Below are 13,829 nucleotides of genomic sequence, written 5' to 3'. Positions count from 1 at the left end.
ATTACCTGCGGAATATCAGTTGATGGTTTGGGCCTCAAAGTTGGAGGAATCATTTCAGGATATAATGTTGCAGGAACTTCTAAGCCCTGAATTTTTTGCTGGACTAAATACATTGCCAATGCAAATTGCTCTGAATTTAATTTTCCATTCTGTTTAATATCACACAAATTCCTATTAAAAAAATTATAAATTAAGCTGATTTTTTTACTTCTGAAAATTGAATGCAAGATACATTTGTTTTAGCAATTCAACTGAATCAAAATATGAAACAATAAATATAGCAAATTAAAAAAATATTACGAATAAATTTAGGCCTAGAGTATTCATTTTATTTTTATAGAATTAATTCATTTTTTTTTCATACAATGAAAGGTATAAATACACGTTTTATTTCATAATATATAATCTCACAAGATTATAATTACTTCAAACCTGACTGCTCTCACTTAATAAAAAGAGCCCAACCAAAAAAAAAAAAAAAAAAAAATCTTATGAAAGATTAATACTGAATTGCATAAAACAATTTCGTTATTTTTTTCTTTCTTCCATCAATCAATCTTAAAACTGAAAATTTATGTTTTTTTTCGATTTTCAATAAATAAAATAAAATCTAGAAAACATTTTACTTATAAAATGTTAATTACATTTACTAATAGCATAATTTTGATCAGATATACTAAGAGAATTCAATTACAAAATTAAGTAAATTTTATAACAAAAAAAGAAAGAAAGAAATACCAGATATGGGCTAAAACTGCTTGTTGCAATCCTGATTTCAAAAATGTATCTTTTACATCCAGTCCCGTTACAAATCCATTCTTGTCTGTGTCCAATGTATGAAACATTTCATCAAACTTGGCTTTATCAACAGCATTGACTATCCATGTAGACCCTCTGCCAATAATCTACATATATAAAAAAATTTAATGAATTACAAAATGAAATCATCAAAGCACTTAAACAAAGTTAATAGTAAAATTTTAATTCATCCAAGATGTATATTTATTCCAGATGAAAATATGCATATATATATTTCAAATACAAATCAGTTGATAGAGTAATTTCAAAATTTTAAAAATACAACTGGCCAATAAAAGGAAACTTCAAAATCTTAATATTCAATAAGCAATTTACTTAACACACAAAATTTTAATCTAATTATCTGATTCTATATTTCTAAGAAGTACTTACAGATTCAGAATATACTTATTATATGTAGAAAAATTATTACGAATTATGGTTATTTATGATAAAGAACACTGAATATTTTTTCTATTATAAAGGAGCAAAACAGATAACAAACCACAATTAATAATAATAAAAGCCTGTTTAAAATTCCCACTAGGTAATCTTCAAATTTAAATGTAAGAAGAATAAATATAAGTATATAAATAACAATTATGGAATGTCTACAGCAAAAGAACCTGCTTAAAATGACATATAGTTACTCTAAATTATATATTTTTTAAATATAAAGTTATCAAAGAATGTAAATAAACATTCACTTTATAACTGCAGATATATGGGGATGGGGGCACAAAATTTGAAAACTTCAGGATATACTCAAAATAAATACAAACAGTTAAATCATCTGCAGTTATAGGAGAATTATCAACAATAGTCAAGAAACAATACTTTTAAAGTTTAATATGAATCATACTAGAAATCTGTACTGACAAAATTGATTATGACAAACTATTAATTAAATTACAAATTCTTAGGATAGCATTCTATATAGTACATATTTTATGTAATGATATGTGCAACTAAGATTATTTTGAGAAGATGATTAATATTCAGATTTTCAGGAAATTAAGATTTTCTTACATCAGATGAAGGTGTACTTGATCTTCTGATTCGACCAGTCATCATATTATCAATACCTTGAGGTAACACATCAGGAAGTACTTGTACCATTCCAGGTATACTATGCTTTCTTTTTAAAATACTAATTAATTCAGGTGGTAAAACAGATGGAACAGGTATATTTTCCAAAGCTTTGTAAATTAAATGCATAGCCTAGAAAAAATAAATTAGTATTAACTGAACTGATAAAATCAATAAATTGGAGAAATGAGCTCATCAATAAAGCTGAAACTCACTAATATGAACTCCTCTTTACTTAAGAAACCATCTTGATCTGTATCGCTAAGATCCCAAATCTGTAAACACACATTTCAAATAAATAATTAGACAGACAAAAAAAAAAAACTCTTTTACATAACTAATTATAAAAGTGGCTGGTAAGATTTGCATTGCATAGATATAAAGGAACACGGTACTTGTTTGAATCACACACACAAAAAAAGTATCAAAAATAAAAAAATTTAAGGGCAGAAGCATTATTAATTTTGCAATTTTTTTTATGAAGTAAATTAAATTTAGTATAAAAAAAGACTATCTAATTCTTCTTGATAAATGCAAAAACATGAAAATATTTTCAATCACACCTCACGACTTAAAACTTTTTATGTAATAAACAAACTAATCCAAGTAATTAGAATATTAAGATATCATATCTAACATCAATAGAAATTGATGCATTTAGTTACAAAAATAAAATATTTAGTAAATTTTTTTCTAAATTAATAAATGCAATGTCTATAAAAATATTTTGTTATCAAAGTTGAATATCTTTTTCTATTTTTAATGCAGCAAATAAAGTGAAAATAAATGTAAAAAATTCATTTTTTAAAGTCATAAAAGTTAAAAAAAAAAATTAATTTGATAGTTTACGAGTTTTGATCAATTGGAATGCAATGAAATTAGGATTTTTGGCAACAAAAACTGTTATCAGTTTCAAAGGTGTGTGCCCCCTTTTTTGTTTTCTACATATTTTTCAAACAGTTTAATAAATATATACAATACCTCTTATTTTAATTAATACTTTCATTAATTTCCTAATTTTTATTTTAAATTATCCCATATTGCTTTAAAAAATTTCTTATTTCCTGATCCAAATAAATTTTTTTAGTTAATTATTTCTAAAGTGTGCTCTAAAAAAATTGGTGAAGCTTTGGTTCTTACATCACAAGTGAAAACATAAAAATTCCTAACACCTACACAAATTTATTTCAAAGATATCCAAGATTCCCTTTCCTTATTCGACATGTGTCAAAGAAATCCCCATCACAATCTCTTAGTAACTGATGGGGAAAATTTTTCTGACTTTTGTCTTGTGCTATGGCATGAATTAACACATTCCAGCTTCATTTTCATGTACAAACCTTGCCCCCTTTCTATGGAAATATATACAGAAGTTCATTAAAAAAGAAATTTTTTTTTTTTGGCTATACATTTGTAAAAAATCTGATATATATTTGGAAAGTATGTAAGGACATATATATATATGTGTGTGCGTGTGTGGTGTGAGTGTATGATATATAAGTATATATGATATATGCGCACATATGATATATAAGTATATATTTTCATATATTTAAAATCATATTTGAAATGCTATTTAAGCAGAAAAACATGTGCCCATTAGGTATATATATATGTAGACTCAACATATGTATATATTCTCATTATTTACATTCAATATAAAAAAGTCACATCACAGATAGGAGCTGAATAACATCAATTTTAGAGATTGATGCTCTATTCAAAGTTATTAACATAGTCTAATAAAGTTAAAAAATTAAAAGCTCTTTCCAAAAATCTAGTCATAAGAGTAAAATAAAATACCATAAAAAGCAGAATATATATTACTCCATTACTCTACAGCTCAGCAAATTGATTATATATATATATATATATATATATATATATATATATATATATATATATATATATATATATATATATATATATATACTAGCCGCCTTTGGCGACCAGCCGGTTCGCCAATCTTAATGTTCGTTTAAATTTTAATAATTAAATAGGTTTAACCGGAGTTTAACCCCCTTCTTCGCCAAGTTGCGATAACGCACCAAAGCTGGCAATCTTTATTATGCACTATAATTGAACATCTGCTTCTTTGCTTTTGAACATTTCGCAAGGCCGTTGTTTGCGATTTTTAAAAATTTCGCCAAGCAGGGGATAAAACTCCGGTCGTACCATTAAACATTTTACGCAATTCCAACTTTAATAGATTCTTCAGCAAAATATTTTAAAACTTCAAATTTTGATAGTCATATAATTCACTCATAATATTATAAAGGCCTTCAGTTATAGCGTGATATATATCTCTCTAATTTTCTGTTACCCCTCGTAGAAATTATGCTTTAAATTACAGTGTAAATGATTAATCTGCAATTAATATAATATTTTTTACTGAAACAAAGCATTTTTTTTAATAATATGATTACTGATAATAGAGTCACTGAGCGTTTAAACTTTATGGTCACTAAAGAATATCTTTCTTAATTTATGTAATATCTCAAGAATTTGTCAACAAAAATTTCTCAGATTCATCATGAACAGATCGATTCATTAACAATGTTTAATTTTAAATGCATCAAACACTAAGAAAATAAAATGAATCGTTTAAAATAATCGGTCGAAAACAGGTTTAAAAAAATCTACTTAAAAAACGATGTACTTAAAACTATAAGCATATACAAAAAATATATAACTAACATAAATACATTTTACTTACAAAAGCATGCAACTAACCTAAAAATAATTTAAATCGTCCGTTGGTTGTCATGCCAACAATCAGAACAATGCGCATGCGTGGATTTTCTTCGCCAGTTACGTCAACGCAAATGCGTAAATTTTTCTACGCCAGTTGGGGTAACGCTATGCAGATTAGACATTTTTAATTTCCTTTATTCTGTGTTATTTTAATTCAAAAGTACTTCAGAATGAATGTGAAACATGGATTAATTAACAATGTTTAATTTTAAATGCATAAAACATTAAGAAAATAAACAGAATCGTTTGAAATAATCCGTCGAAAAATGTTAACCCTAGCCTAATTACTGTTGGGAGAAAAAAACAACTGATGCCTTACTTATTTGGCGATGGGGAAAATGGAAGATTTTTTTGGCGGAAAAGTTGGCGTTGGGAAAAATGGAAGATTTTTTTGGCGGGAAAGTTAGTTTTTAATTAATAATGGACTACCCCTAACATTTAGGGGGATGAAAAATAGATGTTGGCCGATTCTCATAGATACCGGATAAGCACAAAAAATTTCATCAAAATCGGTCAAGCCGTTTCGGAGGAGTATGGCAACGAAAACTGTGACACGAGAATTTTATATATTAGATATATATATATATATATATATATATATATATATACAATATTATGTGTCAACAAAACGGATTATAATTTACAGCTGATATGAAAAAAAGAGAAATTTGCATAATAATTGATAATTGTTCTTACCTTTCCCAACACCTCCAGCGGTAGTTTAGAATTTAACATAACCTAACAAGAAAGAGAGAGAAAAAAGAAAATTTAAAGATATATGATTTATAATGAAACAAATTAGCATTATTTATTATAGAAGTAATTATCCTATACCGGTTTAACTTTATCACCAGGGAGTTTTCCTGCAACTGGACCCATTGAATAAAACATTTCTTCATATTTTTTTCTCTCAGAAGCCTAAAAAATATGGGGGAAAAAAAATTTCTTTAAATTATAAATTGGGGAAAATATCTGTCAAATTATGCACACACAATTTTATTAAAAAAGGGAATTAATAGAAAAACCAGACCTTTATATTCCAGTCTACAGCTGGTGAATTTCGACCACTTGCAGTTTGCTGATAGAAAAGATTTAAAAGTTTAAGATATTTTAAAAATACAAAAACAATTGTAAATTATTTATTTAGCATACAATCACTAAAAAATATGAAAGGAAGCAAAAAAAAAAAAAAAATGATGAAAACAAGAAATATATGTGTTTATTAATAATCAATAATAACATAATTACAGAGAAAGCATATTAGATATTTGCTGGAAAACAATATAATGCATTCTATTTTGAATTTTAAGAAACAGTACAGTATTTCAATTTTGAACTTCAAGATTGCTTAAAAATAATTAAAAGATAAAGAAAAGAAACATACACATCTTTAGGAGATTCGATAACTTTTGTTTAAATTTAGAAGTGCAATAAATATAAACTTTGATTACACAGCACAATTATATGATTATTCTTTTTACATTCATTATGTAAAATATTGCTTGAATTATCAATCTCACTTGAAAATTTTATAGATTTTTAGGTTAAGACTAATTCCAAGCTTCAATTCAATAGCCAAAATATCAAAAAATTTCACAAAAATCTAAAAATAAAGAAAAAAAAGTCTGAAAAATTACATTAATTAAAAATTTCTGGAATGTCTCTTACATAATTTAAAACAAATGGTATCTAGTAACAACTATATAAAACAAATGCAAGATGCAACTTTTGTCACTAACGTAAAAATTTCACAACATACCATCTGAGGAGGAGGCAAATCAAGATTCATATTTGCTAAGGTGAGATCTTTTCCATTTTGATGAAGTGCAATCAATTTGAGAGCTACATAAAATCCCTGCTTGTCTAAAAAGCCCTTTCCTTGAGGATCTGACATGTCCCATATCTGCAAGACAAGAGGACTTTTTATGTGTCATAGAATCAGAAGTACTATTTTAGTATCCGAGGCCATCAATCTGGGAGGAAACATTAGGAATATTTTCCCCTCAATTTTCTAGTGTATTTTCAAATTTTGGTGAATATGTAACTTCACCTTAAACTGAAGATATCTGAATAAAACTTTTGCAGTTCTCTCCTTTCTTCCTTGACTGATTGAATGTTTAAAATTTTGATGGCAACACATATCAAATTTCATTTATCTAATTTGTTACATTTTTAAGAAAACATATACACAAATTAGAATGAAATAGTTGGCTGACAAACAACTAGTAGATGAATTTGATAACAGATTTACAATCGTGATGCCAAATATATGTGTTAAATATTGTCCATCAGGGACAATATTTAAGTTATCTTATTTTGAGTTATCTTTTTAGATATTCATTTGAGATGATGATTAACAGAGTACTTGAACTCAAATGTTCATCATTTCTGCATCTAACAATACTGGAAAAGAATAACATAACAAATGCAGTTACATGATTGTATAGATATTGCAGAATTAAGAGACAGTAGACATTTCAAAGAACAGACTTTTAAATGAAACACTGATTTCGATTGATGGATTTGGGTTGAAATTTGATATAGATTTTAAATCTTGGTAAAAAGTTCTCATACAAAAATTTCATTTGTATAGCTTGCTGCATTTTTTATTAATGTATTTCAGGGGTGTTTGTGGGACCCCAAAAAATCCCCTGAAACTTTTACGGACTTACTACCGACATTTTGGAGTTTCGAGAAGGGGGGGGAGAGAAATGAAAAATTACGATTATGAAGTATTGAATGACCTAATTATAAAAGTTCAATGAATTACTTTTTTTGCAAAATTAAGACCTTTGAACCCAGGTCACGTGATCGCACATTTGGTCGAACGAAGTCTATCCCTTTTTTTTCTGCCGCGCCTACTTGCCGAAAAGAATCCAGAAGAGAATGTCCGAGAACCGGGGGAATGAGTCATAACTCGCAATAAGGAAAGAACAAAAAAGAAGTTTTTCCCCCCTTTTCACGCATTATCACTGCCTTTGGCGAAAGAAAGGAAAAGTTTTCACCACACACACTGACCTTGCGTTTTCTGCTTTCAAAGCAAACAAAATTACCCAGATCAAAATAAATAATTCATTATAATTCCTACTTCATTTTGAACGACGATCCCCGGAATTTCCGGGGATCGAAGTTCAAAATCCCCGGAATTCTGGGGTTTCCCCGGAGCACAAACACCCCTGGTATTTACAAATAGATTATAAAATATATATTAATTCCAAATGTGAGAAATTTTATAGGAATGAAAATTCCGTTATTATCTCGACTCAGATTTTTCAAAAATTTGTATAAATTTTTTGTATAAGAGAAAAAAAAAATGATTATGTATAAAAAAAAAAGTAAAAATACAATTATTAAAGAAAACATTTTCTTAAAAGAAAGAAAAGTAGAGAATAAAAGGCATCAAAACAAGTTTATTTCTCAAAATAGACATCTTATATGTGAAGAATTCAAATAAAAAATACTCTGATAGTTACAAGACATGGATTACAAAATTTAATAACCGCTATTTTGAGAATGATACTAGATTATTTATTGGTGTAATCAAAGTATTAGCACAATCATCATTGTCGGCTCGATAAAAATGAAATAGACCTCCACAATTTTAGTTAAGAATTCTATAAAATGGTAATCTCAAAATTATAGCATTTTCTTTTGATTATGTAAGATGAAGTACAGCTTAAAGAATAAAGACTTCTTTATATGGCCAGTTTGTTTAAAATTAAAATGTATTTTTAAAAAATATGATGTAATATTAAAACAATATTATATTTTTCTTTAATCCAGCTTTGACATTCAGACAATTGTTGGAAAATATATTTCTGCATATTTTAAAATCAAAGCCCAGTAGTGCAGTGGTAGTGATTCGCGTTACCAATGCACAGGTCTAAGATTCGATCCTCGGGCTGGGCAAAGTCGACTTAGTCCTTCAGTGGGTCGATAAATTGAGGACCAAGCATGCTTACTAACTGAACACTGGGGGTTTCATGTTAGGCTGATCACCTAAGTGGGACATATGCCTTGCATCCCAGGGCCCTTGGTCAAGAAAGCAGATATGGGCAATGTAGGCCTTGGCTCACATGGGCTGTCGTGCCACTAAGTTTAGTTAATATTTTAAAATCATGCTGAGCATAAACTGAATTAAAGAAAAATGTCCTATTATGAATTAATAATATAAATTTTGACTGTTCCAAAAGGCGTAAAAAGACCTAAGGCTGTGCTTAAGAAGACACTAAGAATGAACTTTTGTCCATAATTAATCTAATTCATTCAATAATAAAAATATTTGATGTTAATGATACTGAAGTTAATTAAATGAATATACTTTTAACCTGAAAAAAAGCAATTTTAAACATTATGTAAAAACAATTATTTAAAAAATACACTTATACAAAAATAGAAATGATAAATTCATTACTTTGCTTAATATAGTGTCTGGAAGCCCTGAACGTTTAAGGAAAGCAGCTGCTTCAACAGCAGAAACACGATCTGTTTCTGCAGGATCAACCTTAAATGAAAAGATATTTATCAAACATTTTACTCGTGAAAAATATTTTAATGCTCAGTATTCTAATTTAATGCAAAAAAATGTTTGCAAATTCTTGCAAAGAACATAACAAATTATTATGTTAACTAATTATGAAATTTCATATATATGTAATGATCAGTATCTTTATAGTAACATTTGTAGAAAAGTGAAGTACCTGCCGATAGAATGCTTCATAGAGTGCCGAGTGAGACCTTGCAACCTATTTTTTTGGGGGGGAAAAAAAAATTATTAGCTTAGACTTATTTTCAATTCAATTAAAAATTACTTTGATCTTTAATTAATATGACTAAAAATGTACCAATGCAAGATAATAAACACTACTTTATAATTCCACTTGCATTTAAATATATTATTTTCAATATATCAATATATATTTAAAAAAATAATATACTCAACATTCACATGTAGTAATTAATATCACAAAAGTATTTTTATTTGTAAAAAAAAAAAAAAAAAAAAAAAAAAAACATGGAAATTCACTAGAACATTATTCTGTTAGCTCTAAACTGAAGAAATTTTTTAAAAAAATATAGAGAATTATATAATTTTTTTGCTGAGAGTCAATAAGAGATTTAGCTAAGGATAAGAAATTCAATACATATAATAATTCCAAGTAAGCAAGTTAGTTGTAACAGAAAAATAGTATCAAATGCATTGAAAAATAAATTACAAAAATCACAAGCATCAAATAATCAAAAACTTTTTTTAAAAATTCTAATTAATCTGATTGTTCCTTCTTGAATATTACAGAACATCAGTTTAATAAGGATTTTTAACAGTATCAATGAAAAATTTGCATTATTTTGAAATATGCTGTTTTAGAAATATTATGTTATGTAATTTCAAAAAAAAAAAAAAAAAAAAAACAGGCAAAAACATTTTAATGTTGTGGAAAGGTTGTTTTTAAGAAGCAGTACTGCTTCTATAAGGAAACCGGAAATGCAAACAATAAGGTAAGAGGTGATAAATTAAAATAAGGAAATAACACACAATGTTGAAAGTTACAAAACATTTCAAATGTTTATTACAAATAGTTATAGAGTTATAATCATATTGAAATGATGATGGCAAATGGGCTAAATAATGATAACAATTCTTATAACAGATAAAGAGGTAAAATTTTTTCTTTCCAATGATTGAAATCAGTTTTCAATTCTTCTGCATCTTTCATTTTATTGTCAGTGAAATACAGCAAAAAAGTTTTGGTTATCTATTGTATACCCAAACATATTATTTTCACCACCACTATGTGTTTTTTCTTATACTAAATAATTGCTCTATATGACATGAAAAAAACAACTGTATATACTGATTGGATTAGAAATTTAAAATTTGATTAGCTGAGATGAAATATAAAAATAATAAAAGAATAAATTAGAAAAGTCATTATTAATAAAGTGGGAAAATGAAACTATCTTTCCTTATAAAAATAAATAAAACAGATAAGGAATCAGCCGATTAATTTGAGTTCTTAGAAAAGTTCCACCAATGAGATCACAAATCCTGCATAAAATTTAATATAGTGAAGTCATTGCATTTTTGAGAAGTATTTATAGTCTGTGTAGTTTCTGTAGGCATTTCAAGGACACTTGTTTTCCTTACTCTTCACTCTTTCTCTTTTTCCATTGCTATGGTTTCAACAAAGCTTGTTTTTTTTTTTCCACAGCAGTATGTTTCAGGAATACCTAAACAGCTGTGTAAAAAAAGAGTGGCACTGTTATCTGTCCCAGCGTTTCAAGGCAGACAACCAGTAACAAGGTAGAAAATGTGACCTTGAACTGCCTATAGAAAATGTGACCTTGAACCGTCTACACAGACTCTAGTTTCAGAAAGTACAAATTGACAGTAAATCAATTCCTTGATAGATTTTGTTCCAAATCAGACAGGAATCTACTCTTTAGATGTTAAATCTACATAACAAATTTTATCTATCTAACTCTCTTCAATTTATAGTTATTATGTTAACTAATAATCTAGATGTCCTCTAAACAGATTTAGCTCAAAATTTTTTTAGAAACCTATAAATTTGTTGTAAATATCACATACTAAATTTCATTCATCTAGCTCAAAGTATTTCTAAGTTATCTTTGTCACAGATAAACATAATGCCAAGAATTTGCTTTTCAAACTGAGGGAGATCTAAAATGTGGAGATTTATAAAAAATTCATTCAATTTTTTGATTATGATACTTTTTTTGTATTTCCAATACAAGGATGTAAAATAATAACAACAATAATAATCTAATTCAAAGCACATGTCTATTTGCATAATGTTACCAATCATAATCAATACATATAATTATCCTATGCTAAAGAGAGGTTTACATCAATAAATTTCTAGCAAAATCCCTACAATGGTTTATGAGGTCATGACTAGACTTGCAGGCTCCAGGGGAAAAGATACCTTATTGCTTAACGATTTCCTTACTGCTACTCTCAAATACTTTTTTTTACATTTTTTAAAAAAATAGCTTAATATGCTAAAATTGAATGAAAAGATTTTCAATAAATGTGTTATTAATGCATATGCTATTATATTATTTTTTTTTTTAAATTTCTGCTCTATATAATAAGAATTTTTTTAATATCTAATGCATAAAATATGAAATATATGCTTTAAAATTAATATAAAATACTTTTTATCAAACTATTTAATATAATTTATTCTTCCACTTTAATTTTACCAGAACACTCTCTGGAGAATTGCCTCTTTTTATTGTAATTTCTAGTAACTCCTAGCTTCATCCAGAAGTCTTTCATCTCAACTGGTTTACATAGTGATATCATTTGGCAACAGAGTTGAAATTTCAATTCAATATATTTTTCATTAAGTATATATTTAAACTATTTTGAAGAATCTATAGCTAAATATACCCCATGCAATGCATTGATAGATATTGAAATACAATATGTATGCAATTATTAATGCAAAAAATATACATGTTAATGCAAAGCTAATGTTTAAAATACAAGTTAAATAATATAATTAAAGTTTGCATGTTCTTCTTAATTTAAACAATATTTCATTAAACAAAAAAATATTAAATTTCTTTATACTCGGCTAGACAATATATAAATATATATTGATAAAGGGTGTATAAACTTGTTCATGTTCTGAGGCATTATATAATTGTAACTTTAAAAAAATTACTTATATATTCACAAAGTGGGAGACTCCTTAGAATTAATCATTTGTAACTCTAATATATACCACTCTAATAACAGAAATAAAGTCACAACCGTTTGAACATATATTTTTTAAACACATACAGAACATTATATCAGAACAATTTTAGTAGGTAATATTTCTTATAATTAGCAAACAAATTGTTAAAATTTATCAAATTATTTATATTTTTAAACAACGATAGAACTTGAAGTTTTCTACTCATAGGATTAAAAAAAAAAAAAAAAAAAAAATTATGGTTCCTAAACTGAATTTTATATTTTTAATTTATTACCTTCTTAACAATATTTAATATTAATGTAAAACAGTTACATATAAAATTAATATTCAACAAATAACAAATGGTATTATATAAGAATTTAAGTTGTAAACTGAATAAAATATAATGGTGCAATGAAAAATAAAATAAAAATTTCAAGTGGCAGGAGAATTAGACTGCTTGAAATTTTGGTGCAAGGGTGTTTTCTAAAGTTTTCTTTTTAAAAACATAGTTTGCCATTATTCCAAAAATTAAAAAATAGAAATTATAATTTTCAGAATTCTGCTCTACTTGGCCTGTAATTTTAATATAAAAAATTGCATATTTTCATTCATTTAAATTGAATTAAAAATCTATAAATAATGACAAGCTTAGCTATACATGAAACTTGACTTTACATACATACTTGGTTTTATGAAATTTACATCTCATAAAAATATAAATTTTTCTATGAAGTAACATTTCTGACGTGTATTTTTTTTTATTTTAATAGTACTCAAAATTTGAACCATAAATAAGAAAATATCAATAGTGTTAAAATAAAAGTCATGCAATGTGTCACATGAAAGTTTTACAGGTCAGATAAATCTAAAAACTTATCAAATAAATTATAAATTCTCATAGATAGAGAAACAAATGTACAAATTTTATCACAATGTGTATAATTTAGAAAGAGTATTTTTCTTAAAAGAAAGAAACAGCAAAAATACTATATAATTATATCGTAACGTGAACTTCCTTAAAATAAAATATATCTCCAAATATATTTTTAATTTTGCAATTAGTCTCGTATTTATGTCAAGGATAAATTTCTTGAAATACAAAAGTAATACAAAAAATATTAGAGGAGGCAGTAATAATTTATTGACACTAATCTGACATCTAATATAATGCTAAATTTTATTTTTCTAAATGCTGAACTTATTTGAGCTTCAAATACCTGAGAAGGTGAAGGAAGCATTCCCATCATAAATATATGCAAATCATCAAATTTTAAAAAATTGTATATGGTATTAAAATAAAATGTGTTGAGTAGTTATAGAAACTATATTTTCTACACTCGTCCGCCCGAAATTTCTGTTCGTGTCATTGCCAAAATGAAGTAACACAATTAACGCACTAATTTTTATCAAAATTAATTAAATTAGTATAAACATTATAAATTTTATATAATGGTGAAGTTATATAAAGAAAAT

The 13,829-nt window shown here is 26.5% G+C and overlaps 1 protein-coding gene across 2 annotated transcripts in view; it reads right to left on the bottom strand.

Annotated features, from left to right (window-relative positions):
- Positions 1-13,713, bottom strand: part of LOC129968811 (epidermal growth factor receptor substrate 15-like 1) — a 29,776-nt gene extending 16,063 nt beyond the window's left edge. For both annotated transcript variants that reach the window (XM_056083076.1, XM_056083077.1), the window contains exons 1-11: positions 13,574-13,713; positions 9,342-9,386; positions 9,056-9,145; positions 6,401-6,544; positions 5,672-5,719; positions 5,476-5,559; positions 5,338-5,379; positions 2,103-2,162; positions 1,828-2,019; positions 739-905; positions 6-171 (exon numbers count right to left, since the gene is read on the bottom strand). In XM_056083076.1, coding sequence (XP_055939051.1) covers positions 6-171; positions 739-905; positions 1,828-2,019; positions 2,103-2,162; positions 5,338-5,379; positions 5,476-5,559; positions 5,672-5,719; positions 6,401-6,544; positions 9,056-9,145; positions 9,342-9,386; positions 13,574-13,603 — 1,068 coding nt within the window. In that variant the 5' untranslated portion in view covers positions 13,604-13,713. The remainder of the gene's footprint in view (positions 1-5; positions 172-738; positions 906-1,827; positions 2,020-2,102; positions 2,163-5,337; positions 5,380-5,475; positions 5,560-5,671; positions 5,720-6,400; positions 6,545-9,055; positions 9,146-9,341; positions 9,387-13,573) is intronic.
- Between the last annotated feature and the right edge of the window lie 116 nt (positions 13,714-13,829).

Source organism: Argiope bruennichi, chromosome 5 (assembly GCF_947563725.1).
Source record: "Argiope bruennichi chromosome 5, qqArgBrue1.1, whole genome shotgun sequence".
NCBI classification, from domain to species: Eukaryota; Metazoa; Arthropoda; class Arachnida; order Araneae; family Araneidae; genus Argiope; species Argiope bruennichi.
The sequence above is the reverse complement of the archived record's forward strand: the minus strand, read 5'-3'. Positions and strand labels throughout refer to the sequence as shown.